At 37.1% G+C, this 12,749-nt stretch overlaps 1 protein-coding gene across 1 annotated transcript; it reads right to left on the reverse strand.

The window, feature by feature from the left end:
• Positions 1-951: 951 nt before the first annotated feature.
• LOC146701680 (adhesion G protein-coupled receptor G4-like) lies at positions 952-3,332 on the reverse strand. Its single transcript, XM_085468893.1, has 3 exons — positions 3,242-3,332; positions 2,428-2,753; positions 952-1,233 (listed from the first exon to the last, which is right to left on the reverse strand). The coding sequence occupies exons 1-3, from the start codon at positions 3,330-3,332 to the stop codon at positions 952-954; spliced, it is 699 nt and encodes a 232-aa protein (XP_085325019.1).
• Between the last annotated feature and the right edge of the window lie 9,417 nt (positions 3,333-12,749).

A 12,749-nucleotide genomic window follows, 5' to 3' on the forward strand; every position in this document is an offset into this window, starting at 1 on the left:
CAAGGTAGATTTCCTCTAGTCTCTTTCTTTGTTGTTTCTGCGCTATTGTGATACAGTTTTTGTTAAGGTACTCCTATCTCTTACACTGCAATAGCATTTCTGAAAAGCATATTTACACAAAAATAGGCCATCTGGTTATGTAAAAATAAAATAATATAATATTTTTTTATGTTTTTAGGTGAGAATCCACATTTACACAGTCTTAAATGAACAATAGAAATATCCTCTAATGGACAAACACATATTTAGTCTTTTATATTCATACATTTAGAGAAATAAACACAGCATGCATACTGGTGTCTAAGTCACACTAGTCGCATGGATACACACCATTAGTAATGCTTCTGTAAGCACGAGCCCCACGTTTCAACCGTTTGTGGTCTACAAGACATAAAAACATGCAACACTCAACATTCAACATGCTTGGAGAACATGCACTGCAGTGGTATGGAAACAAGTGACAGGCATAAAGATAACAAAGACAAGTTTTGCATGCAATGTTATTGTTTTAAGCAAATGATATTGGAGAGCCATTCCTGTAGTTTTTGTTTTTGTTGAAAGTTAATTGTCTAAATGTTTGCTCTGCTTTTTTATGATTAAAAATTACTTTGAAAATGTAAAACAATGGAAAAGAAACCTTCCAATTTTCAATAATCACTTTTAGTTTTTGTATTTTTCTCAACTCTTTAAGGAAGACTTGAAAATTAATTTCTGGTGTAAAATCTCTCGTGTGACACCATTTTTCTAAATGAAAAAACTGAAAGCAAAGCTGTAACAACTTCTCTAATGAGGCAGGATCAGATAAATGCTGTTTGGCTAACATTAAGGTCGTTTCTGTGACAGAAAAGACAGCCCTGCATTTTATTATGAATGCAGCCACTGTTAGTTTGGCAGTCCATTCATGATTAATATTAATACATCTACTCTAGAACAGTTGCGATCCGTGACAGGTTATTCTTTCATATCTGGCTCACCACACATAAGGCTGGGGTCTATTTGCCTTGCACTGGGACTGGTCACTCCCCAGTATTTGGCATTCCAGCCAATCACAGTGCCGTCCTCGCAGGGCCCATGAGCACCCAAGTCTGCCCACATGCGGAACAAGTACAGCTCCACATTTCCGAGATTAGGTCCTGGGGGTGGATCTCTGGGACGACAGCCCATCCATAGAGAGCCGTAGGAGGGGATGGCCTGAGCGATGACAGTCCTGTCTGCTATAATGTCCCCATCAACCTGGAACAATTAAAAAAGTTAGATGTTTCTATGTCTGTCTTTATTGTTTTTCCTCTTCTAGTTTTTGCTCACATTTGAAGGCAGGCAAACTAAAAAAAAAAAAAAAAGACTAGATCAAATTTAGTCACATAACCATAACTAGACCGATTTTATCGATCTTTTTTCATTTATCCGATTCTGGGCGAGAGGCAGAGTACACCCTGTAGAGGTTGCCAAAGTGTTGCCAGGCTAACAGAGAGACAGACAACCATTCATGCTCACATTCATGCCTATGGTCAATTTACTATCCTCATTAACCTAACCACATGCATATTCTGATGGACTACAAGTCTATCCATTCAAGAGACCTAAAGATCCTAAAGATGAAACTGAAGCACACTGAGGACTTCCACACTAGTGGCCAGCAAGCCACACAGTAGGTAAAATGTAAGGCAAAGCAGCACTGAGTTGCACTTTAAACTTAGACCAAGTAGATTGTCCACTAATATACATGGCTGGCTTGCCAAGTCAAGTCTTTATTTGGAAAAGAAATGCTATCAGAACTAGAAATGATGGCCAAAATGTAAATTTATAAGATCAAGTTGTAATAAAGTAATGTTATCCTTTAAATTGCTCTGACAAAGTTTAAAAAGAATTTTATATTTCACAGGCTTAACCTGCTATTTATGGTTTTATAAAACTATCACAGTGTATCTACAAAACAAAAGTACTGAGACAGCAAGGGATTGCAGTCATTAGCATTACCTGGCCTGCCTAAAATAACCAAGCTAATACATATTTCCCTTAGCAGTTCTTTGGAAACTATTTTCATACAACTGTGAGGGCTAAACATAGACTCAGCAACTCAACTTCTTGCAAAACTGTAACTGTGTTTGTCTAAACAGTACCTGCCATTTTTGTTTTGTATTTTATTTCAAATTCCACTCATTATGTGCAGTGTCTTTGCAAGTTTCAGTTATGTAACAGTTTTTCTCTTTTTTTACAAACACTGTTTGTTTTGGGTTTGTGCTAACATGGGAAAATTGTTGTTTTGACTTTTGTGCTGCTTCTTATTGTAACTACTAAATAAATTACACACATATACATACAAATACATCAATTTGTAATAATATTGGGTGTTTTTACAATCTTGCATTGTTACTTTTTATGCAAGTAAAATATCTGAATGCTTTGTCAAACACTTTTCAGTGTTACCTTCAGACTAAAAGTGTTGCCCTTTATATCCCTCCTTAGACACACTCTGTGCCAATGCGTTGGGGACAGCTGGAGAGGAAATCGGTGTCGCACTCCTAGTAGCCATCCATATAGTGCTCTTTCATCTCCCTCCAGGCCTAACTCGGGCCTAGGTGCGAAGGCTGAGCGGTAAGAGAAGGCCACCCAAGCACCAGGGAGGACCACACGAATGTCCACACATATGGTCATCTCATAAAGGAGGGGCACAGCTGTCCTGTCCTGCAGGGTCCAGTGGTCTTTGCAACCATTTAATACTGCTTTAGTGTCTCCCAGGAAATTGCCAAGTGCTGCAAATGGGTAAAAGAAATCCAGACAAAAAGTTTTAATTGCACTTCGACACAGTGGAGACAGATAAAATCTCAGTGGTGGCTTAGAGCCAAATAAAATAGCACACTTAATTTGAAGTTAAGTCAGCAATATGTTGTCAAAGGAGCTTGCAAAGAAAAGCGTCTGGACTTCTTTAAGTTACTTGAAGACGTTTCACCTCTCATCCGAGAAGCTTCTTCAGTTCTAAGGTCAAATGGTGGAGAGTCCCAGATATAAACCTAGTGGGAGTAACCCCCCACAGAGGGACAAAAGGACCCCCTGTGGGGGGTTGTCCCTCTGTGGGACAACTTTTCTTTGCTTTTCTTTGCAAGCTCCTTTGACTACGATGACCTGGATGACTGAGAACCTTCACAGACATATCAGCAATATGTTATGGTGTAAAATATTCCATTAAATAAAACTCAGTATTTCCTTCTTTTTTTTTGTCTTTATGTGAGTAAGTCATTACCTGTAGGAGCAGCTCCCAGCAACACAAGCAAGATGGTGAGAAGAAAATAAGGTTTCCATCTCCACCTCCCCTCTAAGCAAAGGTCAAACATCCTCCTGGAAATATGAGGCAACACACTCCACAGTCAGTTATTCATCCGTTTCTCTCTTTTCATTTTGTTTTGCAAATTTCTACATGTCAATCATGTTATTCAAAGTAAATTTTCAAACTTTTTTTAAACAAGAACAACTTGCGTGCCAGCTTCCTCTTACTGTACTTATGTAATACACCTCGTCTGTGTCTCTCTAAATGTAGATTCGTGTCAGTTTTTGTTTCAGTTGTGGGATTGCATTCAACTTCTCCTTTCCTCTCCTCGTAAACTGACACGATCTTGTATTATATGTGCCTTTGTGTGCACTGAAAGGTTGACAATGGGGCAAGGGTGGACACATAGAGATTGGGTTACACCTTACTACATTCATGCCTTTAAAAGAACCCAGTAGGTTATATTTGTGTGAGTCATTTTGTGGCTAAATTTCAGTTCATGCTTGTAAAATTTAGAAAGAGCACGATATTTTATATATATATATATATATATATATATATATAGAGAGAGAGAGAGAGAGAGAGAGAGAGAGAGACAGAAAACAATAACTAAAAGAATGTTAAATCAATTTTTACTATCACCCCTAAACTTCATTGACTCAACATTGGATTCTGACATTAATTCTTGGTCATTTTTACACCTCGGTTAATATTAAAACAATACTGAGATGATGATCAACTAAAGATCAAAAGGACATGAAGTGGAATTTCAAATGATGTTAAAAAAATGACTTAAAATACTTTAGCATAATATAATTTATTTATCTAATGTTATGGTAAATAATGTAATGATGTTGATTAAAACATTTTGACTGTTGCATTAAACACTGGGTTTTAACATATAAATGACAACAGACAACTTGACATCATTTAAAAAAAGATTTAATTTATTGAATCACATTAGTTTAAAATACTTTTCGGTGAATTCACTCGTGCAGTGAATGATGTCCTGCCCCAGTCTGGACTGTAATTGTGAACTGCCTGTAGATAAAGGAGAACTTTCAGACTGTCACTTCCTCCATTTGTTGAGTCGCCCAATCTACACCAGAAAACAAAACCAAAAACTGAATAAAGCAAATGAAAAAAATAAGGAATGAGCATACTTTCTTCAGATTTGATGTTTTCTACTCAAGATGTCGCTATCTTTCTCTAATTCATCTTAGCTAACATAATTTGATCATCTAAGTAATCAGTTACATTAGCAAGCTAATTTCAACTGATGACCTTTTTGACAGTCAAACATCTAGAATATGTATCACTGTGAGTGTTCAGCAATATTTTTATATAAATATAACTGATTAAGAACAGATTTGGTAAAATTGAAATATTAGAAAATAAGTGAATGCTTACCTGATGTATTCTCTGTGGTTCAGTGATATCGAACCATAAATCCATGATTTTTAAAAATCATATCCCGGTCTACTATAAATCAGTGACTACTGAACAAATGGGGTGGACCACTGTAAAAGAGGGGTGCGATGGAATTGTCCAAGTAATAATAGCTTTAATTTCCCACTCAACTATAAATCAGTGGCCTTTCAATATAATTTCCTAGTGAACTATAAATCCACCTTTATTAAGTGGGTTAGTATTTTTGCATTGATTCAACATTTATTTAGCATTGAGATTTCAATCTTGACCATAATGATGATTCAGATGAAGAATCAAAATTAATTCAATCTAATCTTGCTATCAGGGATGTAGTACACAAAAAACGGACAAACTGCAAAATGATCTAATATTAGTGATGTGTGTCTCCTCACATAAAAAATAGGCATATTCTTTGTATTCATAATAAAGAAAAAAAGAATCATTTTTGAATCTTTAATAAAATGCAAAATAGAAGTATTTTCCTCCAAACATAATATAAAATCAAATCATTCTGAGGTACATGCAGTGTAGACTAGACAAGAGAACATTTAAGTGAAGAATAACTGATAGAAAATGACTGAGCAAATTTGCAAAACAAACTATCATCTCACATAATTCTGCTTTTTCAAGTCACGCAGGTTTTATTCTCAAATCTTTCCAACGCCTGTAGTTTTTAAATGTGCCATCTGCCTCATCAGCACTTAATGCTCAATGATAATTGCTCAGTATGCTCAAAAAGTACAAATCTTTACCTGTACATGAAAAGCTTTATGTAGTAATCGAGAATTTAAGTAATACAACTGCATCCCAGCCTTTCAGAGATACAAAAGAAGGGTTTACATTCATTACCGGCCATTATTAATTCATTAATTCATTTATTATATACATTTTTTATTTTTGTATTTTTTTGTTTCACACATGGTACAGCAGGAATTCATTTCCTATACACAACCTCCCTTTCAATTAAAGTAACACTGTTTCCGAGCATGAAACAGAGTTACTTTAATTGAAAATGTTAATTACTTGACAATTACTTGATCTACTTGACAGTAGATTTATTTGAGTGGAATAACAAATAACATTGGAAAACCTGCCCCATCATTTATCCAAAGTCAGGTAGCGATGTCGTTGTTACCCATTATTTATCTGAAAATATACACTGTCATCATTTCTTTTAGGCTGTTTCATCCAGTCACCTAACTATTACTACAAATTACTGCCTAATGATTGCTAAAGCAAAGGGAGACATATTTTCTTTGTTGGTGACGAGACACTTTTCTTTTCCTTCTTTAGACAATAGTAAATATTGTTAGTGATTTTGCACTTTCTTTTAGTGTAGCCACTCTTTTTATTATTGCAACCGTCATAACAAATGTTCTTTTATGTTAACAGTTATTATCTTCCTTAAAACTAACCCAAACTTTTGTGCTTGATGTGCATTTTGAAAACCCATTGACGTTATGGGCATGTTAGATAAAAAACAACTAAATCGATCTTGTTGTTGTTTTAAATTGTTGATATATATTAGACAAAAGCAACTATGAGTGAGTTATTCCTTTAAAATTTCATACTCGGCCTCAGTGACTAAAGACAAGCAGCTACATGTTTCCAGTAAAACTTCTGTAATCAATTCACAAAAGTCATTACGCTTTACTGTGTTTCATTATAACACAGAATCTGATAAAATAAAAGTTAATCTACAGGGTTTGCTGCATGAAATATGCAGAATGTCAACTGGAGTGTCTGAATAAATTATACATGTAGATGGAGCACAAATAAAATCATCATCACTTTTTTTGTTCTGAAGAATGGCAACAGCACTATTCCTTGCTTAACCCCTGCTTTTTCCCACATTCTGGCTTTCCTTGAAATCGAAACATGACACATTCTTCTCGTCTTTCATTTAAGAATTTACAGCGCTGTTTTTCATATTGTGTGCATCCTTCACAAGCGTTACACAGGGTATTTTACATTATATTTTAGATTCATTAAATACGTTTTTTGAACTTTAAATGGCTTACCTGATGCTTCTCAAAAGCATCTGTAGAGTCTTTTTATGCTTGTGCGCAATTATATATGTATCCTAGGGTCCTATGGAGACTTGTCCTCTTCATTCTGCTCTGCGCATGTCTCTTCCTTATCCCCATAGTCTCATTCATCCATCTTTCATAAGTCCAAAAATTGCCACAGTTACCGTCTATTTCACAACTTGTTGTTTCTCTTTCCTTTCTGTCCTCAGTTTCTCTTTGCTGTTCCAGTAGCAACCTGTTTCTTACACAGGAGCATCATCTCTGGCATCAGATGGCATAGTTTGCAGGTGTGTTTGTGTTTCAGTATGTGCGTGTGCTAAGGTGCATTCAGGAAATCATAAATTCTGAAATGCAAGGTTTGCCTCTGGGACGTAATAGACACAATTTTGACACACCCCCACAGAGGAGGGGGAGGGAAGTTCTATCTATCTTTCTGTCTATTTCTTTGTCTCTGCGTGACTCTTGGGTAACAGCTGGGAATACAGGATATGGGGTCAGACAGTTCCTGCAAAGAGTATTATCCTTTATCTGGTATGTGTGTGTTTCTGTGTTTGTGTGCATGCATACATGTTTCTATTTGCCAATGCAAGTGTGTGAGGTGAGCAAAAAATTGAAACAGTCAAAAATTGTATGCTGGGCAGGTTGGCAAACCGGTCAAACATCTCTCTCTCTCTCTCTCTCTCTCTCACACACACACACACACACACACACACACACACACAATGATGGCAGGGCTTTGAATTTGAGCACTGGCATCAGCCGTAAAATGAATCCAAACAAGACAAGAGCAGCCTCGGGGCGACACCGTTCTTCAAATCTCAGTGTGTTCTTTCCTGGTCTGCAGTGTGAGGAGGAACCTGCTGTAACACAGCTACCCGTTGACCACAGGAGGGCAATGAAGATATCCACAACTTTATTTTCCACAGTGGATCAAGTGTCAGCTTTTGTTCATTTTTACTGACCGGTAACGAAACAGTATCGGATCAGTGAAGCAGAGCATAACTGCAAAGTGCTGCTGCTCGTCTTCAGTGACGCGGCATTTTTAGGCGAGCTACTTGCAAACGTGAGTGTGAGCACAGACTTCAGGCTTGAGTAAATCTGAATTCCACCAGCAAGCTCTTCTGTTTTCATCTTCTGCTACGCTTAATCAATTCCATTTCTTTACCTCTTCAAAGACAACACATGCTCATACCTGGAAGATCACCTGAGCTGCTCAATAATGAGCACGCTTCTGGGCAATGTTTTAGCAAATTTTCAAACTCCAACTCCGCTGCTTTTCTAGGTAGTTGCTGTAATTTGTATTCAGCCAAGGTAATCAATGTTATATCATGGTAAAAATGTACCTTTTATTGTTGGATGCAAACAACCATAAAATAAAACTGTTTGAGAATGAATTTGATGATTAAAAAGAAGGATGCAAGCCAGCAGAAGATAATTCATCATAAAAACTATTTGGGATTTTTGCCTTAACAATTTCATTGTAAATATACTGAACAAACTATTAGAAGCTCCTGACTGCAATAGAGGCATGGATGCACAGAGAAGTCACAAGATGACTTTAATACTGAAGAAAACAAGAACGTTTAATTATTCTCTAGTAATATCAGTGTCTAAGCTGATTTTTTTGTCTTTATTCCGTGTTAATGAAAGTATTTGGAAGTGTAAGTCATATGGAAAGATGCAAATATGTGTTTTGTGTCTGTGTCATGGAATTTGACTGGTCTTGTATACAAGCTTGCGCACCAGTCGAACATAAACTTTGCATCATGTTTCTCTCCCACGCTCCGGAGAAACTTTGCATGTTGTTCTGCTGAATGTTAGCAGCCCGTTCCTGTAATTTTGCAATCTTAGTGCAAAATTCAATTGTAGTGTCAGCACCATCTGATCTGAATTTGATGTGACACGTTTCACCTTCCACCCACAACATAGCAACTCCACCTTTATGCAAGTGATGAATATCATTGATCATGTGAGGCATCAGAGAGTTCAGTCAACGTCCAAAAACAACATATTTATGCTAAAAATGTTCATAATACTAAGTCAAATGTCATCTCCTGCCTTGAGGTTAAATTACCTACATCATTCTCTATGTTGGAGGATATATAATGATAATATCATATTCCCGTGTTTGTCTCCAGTAGCAGGCTACAGTCAGCAGTGAGACACACCCATGCTTTGGTCATGAAGCAGAAATATCAAATTGACTTAATTAACTTATATTCTTGAATTGAATTGAGTCCTTATCCTTGCTTCTAGGTTAGTACTTTTTGATTTTACAGGTATTGTTGCAGAGTCAAACTATGCTGATAGCTCCAGCTGGCAAGCTTTTTGTGTGAGAGTCAATAAACGTATGCAAGTTCAGTAAATATGATAGATGCAAACTTCATTTAATCCACATGTTTGACTCTGATCTTTGGCTGTAAAGTTTTGTAATTCTGTCTTGCAAAGTTGCAGCCCTATCATTTTAACTAATCTGCCAACTTTGTGATGGAAGCCCCTACAGTTTGTGTCTCCAGGCCCATTTTGCACACTCACACATACCCTCACAAGGTGAAGACAATACCAGCCAGTCTACTGCAACAGGCACTGAAGGCACGGCTGATAGCTCGACAACAAAGCTTTGCCCGGAGGCTGGAAGATAAAATTAGAGCAGGGTATACGGTGTCTGAACTGTTCGAGTCTTAGTGAAAGAGTGTGGTGGAAAATCAAATAAACAATGTTAGAAACCTAGTTAACTACAGGACTAATGAATGCTGAAGTTTAATCCTCAGCTCCGCTGTTTTAACAGTGAATTTAACAGCATCACAGGACGGCTCTGTCCAGCATTTTGGTGTGACTGAAAAACCTGAAGTCTTTTAACTGATGTCTCAATAATTTTATATTATAAAACATTTACAGACACCTTGCACTGCTGATTTACTCTACATAGGTGCTACCTGCAGCCCATTATTTTATACCTAACACAAAACTCCACAGCTCCTACACTGGCCTACTTTACTTGTGAAACTAAGCAGCAACAGCAGCAGTAAACTGCATTTGGACTGACAGCACAAGTGAGCGTAGGAGGTGTTGGCGACCTAATAGAGCCCAGTGTGTTTCTACCCTGAGGGCTCAGTCTTAAAGTTAAATCAACATGCTGTGAGTTTTGTTTTATTTCAGCAGCTTTTAAACACTATACAGTTTATTATTTTTTATTTCAGTATTAGGGCGGCATCAAAGACACACCGTTTTCTAAGAAAAAGCAGTTCACATTTTTCTGGTATTTCAACCGAGCAAGCAGCACATCAGCACGCTTTCAGCATTGATTATTTTTAGAAGGAACACCATCCAGCTCTGTGTGTAAGTGGGACGTTTTACAAAAGATGACGCAGGCATCACAGCTAATGATCCCTCCAGCTTGCGCTCTTGCGAAGGCCAATTGGCAGTGTTCACAGGTGGGAAGCTGGGTTTCGTTGTCTTACTGATGGCTGTGGCACCTGCACAGAGCCTTAACAATACTTTCATTCAAGCAATTATCAGAGAGGATCACGCTTTAACAATAGCAGGTACTCCTACACCCAGAAGTTCAGCTACATCTGTGACTTAAGGAGTAAAACACAAAGAGGCCGTTTCCCTTCAGGAAGGCGGGTTAACAGGATAGAATAATGCTTTGATCCAAACTTGTCAGAAAACACCAGATGAGCATTAGTTTAGGTGCTGACTAAATTCTTCATCCCCAAGGGATCGAGCACATGAAGTAAGTAAAGTTTGTTTCGAGGATTTATTCAGTTCTATTTTATTTAATTTATTCAGCAACAACAGCCACCTCAAGGGGCTTTATATAGTATGGTAACGACGGTACAATAGAGCAAGATTACAGGAAGCTTGAGGATTTTGTCTGTGCACATTTGATAGCTGGCTGACTAATGCTTTCTGACATTTTCTGACAATAGATGCTTCTTGATGACTACTTAATGTCATTGCCGGTGTCTCAATTGCATAATTGTAATAAAAAGAGAGCAAAATGATTGGTATTGGATTTGACCTTTCAAGATATACACTTTTACACTCTGAGCCGCCACTTGATGACAGCTTTACAAAAAAAAAGTCAGTATTATGAACTTTTATCTATTCATTTGTCATCAGTTTTAAAGCCCTATTAAAATTCATTTTGCCCAAATGTAAAATTTTTGACCCATTTACTGTAGACCTATTATGCTTTGTCTTTTAATAAACAATATATGCATACTACACATACTACTAATATACATTCATGTGAAAAGAAAAGGTTTGCAGTCTTGTGAAAAACCTTGTGATTCAATAGGAAGCATAGGAATTTAGAGGGTAATGTGCAGCCAGGGGCTGGTAATCAAATATACTTCAATGACTGATCATCATGTGGAACAATGTTCTTTGAGCAGATAACACCAAAGCAAAGCTTTTTAGTCATAATTCACACTGCCACATTTGGCAACTGGAAAAAAAGACTTAACAAGTATGACTTGTTCAGAAATGTTGGCAAAAGAAAGTCTCTTCTCTCTACAAAGAACATAACAGCATCTGAACAAATCACAAGATTTCTGGAACTACTGTATGGCTTTTGAGACAGACACGACCAAAAAAGAGATGATAAGCCACAATTCACACTTCCATGTTTTGAGAAAGCCAAACACAACATATCAGCACAAACACCTCTTACCAACTGTCAAGCACAGTAGTGGAGTGGTGATGGTTTGGGTTTGTTTTGCAGTCACTCAGTCAACCATGAACTGTCTATACCAAAGTATTCTACTACTTCCACTTCAGGCTTGAGGACAATGGTCCCAAACACAGCAGTAAATCTACAACAACAGAATCATCCAGACTTTAAACTGATTGTAAAGCTGTGTTGGGACCATAAGAGAGCTGTGCTTAAACAAATACCTGCAAGCTTCAATGAACTGAAGCAACATTGTAAAGAAAAGTGGGCCACAATTCCTCCATAACAATGTCAGAGACTGATAAAGTCATACAAAAAACAATTGATTGATGACTGCATATTAAAACCCTTTTTTCACATGACTATATATGTTATACTGTTACAATGGTTGATGCTTAAGTTAAACAAGGCCAAACTCTAAAATAATGAGGTCAGTGTACAAGTGATCCTGATGTGCCACAAGCTCTGTCTTCAGCTGCTCTAAATAGTGTTTCAGACTTTCATTTAAACTCCTTGATCTGTATCATGTCAGTAATCTTGGAGATCCTTCATATGGTTACCCCAGTAACCACTGTTGGGTGTAATGTATTACAAAGTAATGTGATACTGTAATCACATTACGTCTTTCAATAACACACTAATGCAGCGTGTTACTGTATCACTAACCTGCAGTACCAACAGAGGGAGATGTTTTATTTCAAGCCAACATTAAAATAATCACAGGAAAGCGCTTAAAGAGACATTGCATTCAGTTCATCATAAACACATTTACATGTAAACACATTTTAGCCACCTAGCTTAATTGTTTGTGACATAGAACAACGCTGGATTGTACTGCTTTAAATATATTATCTTCCTCTTCTGGTACTGCAACTTCTGCATGATTGTCCATTTCATGCTTTGAAGGGGCAAAGCGTGAAATGGACATAGTGGACCAGTGTGTCTATTACATGCTTTGTCATGATATAGGGTTGGTCAAGTATTGAAGTAACATACTGCATTACTTTTAATACATAATTTCTCTTGAGTAATGACCACGACATTGTGGGCTTACAGCTCCACACGGGCAGCCAGTCAAAAGAACGTTGACTTAAATGGAAGGGGATCATACCCAAAATGGCGTGTTGTAGATAAGGGTTGTACAGAGAGGCTGCATTGAAACCCAGAATAAGATAAAATTATTTTGAAAAAGTAGATCATGTGAAGCTACACCAGCAGGAATAGAATTAGAAATTTTGAGCTGAAAATGAACAAATTAGAGTTAAAAAAAAAAGAAGAAGAAAAAACTCCCATTCAAGGGGACTTTTGTTAAATGCTAATATTTCCACAAGATGATATATTACAA

Source organism: Copadichromis virginalis, linkage group LG9 (assembly GCF_057382275.1).
Source record: "Copadichromis virginalis isolate Kocher_CV1m ecotype Utaka linkage group LG9, C_Virginalis_male_GT1.1, whole genome shotgun sequence".
Lineage (NCBI taxonomy): Eukaryota > Metazoa > Chordata > Actinopteri > Cichliformes > Cichlidae > Copadichromis > Copadichromis virginalis.

Excerpts from the sequence above, each read along its gene's own strand:
- LOC146701680 (XM_085468893.1), bottom strand. The coding sequence starts at position 3,332 with ATGTTTGACCTTTGCTTAGAGGGGAGGTGGAGATGGAAACCTTATTTT. Across the intron at positions 2,754-3,241 it reads GCTGGGAGCTGCTCCTACAG|CACTTGGCAATTTCCTGGGA; the intron begins GTAATGACTTAC and ends ACCCATTTGCAG. Across the intron at positions 1,234-2,427 it reads GCAACACTTTTAGTCTGAAG|GTTGATGGGGACATTATAGC; the intron begins GTAACACTGAAA and ends TAATTGTTCCAG.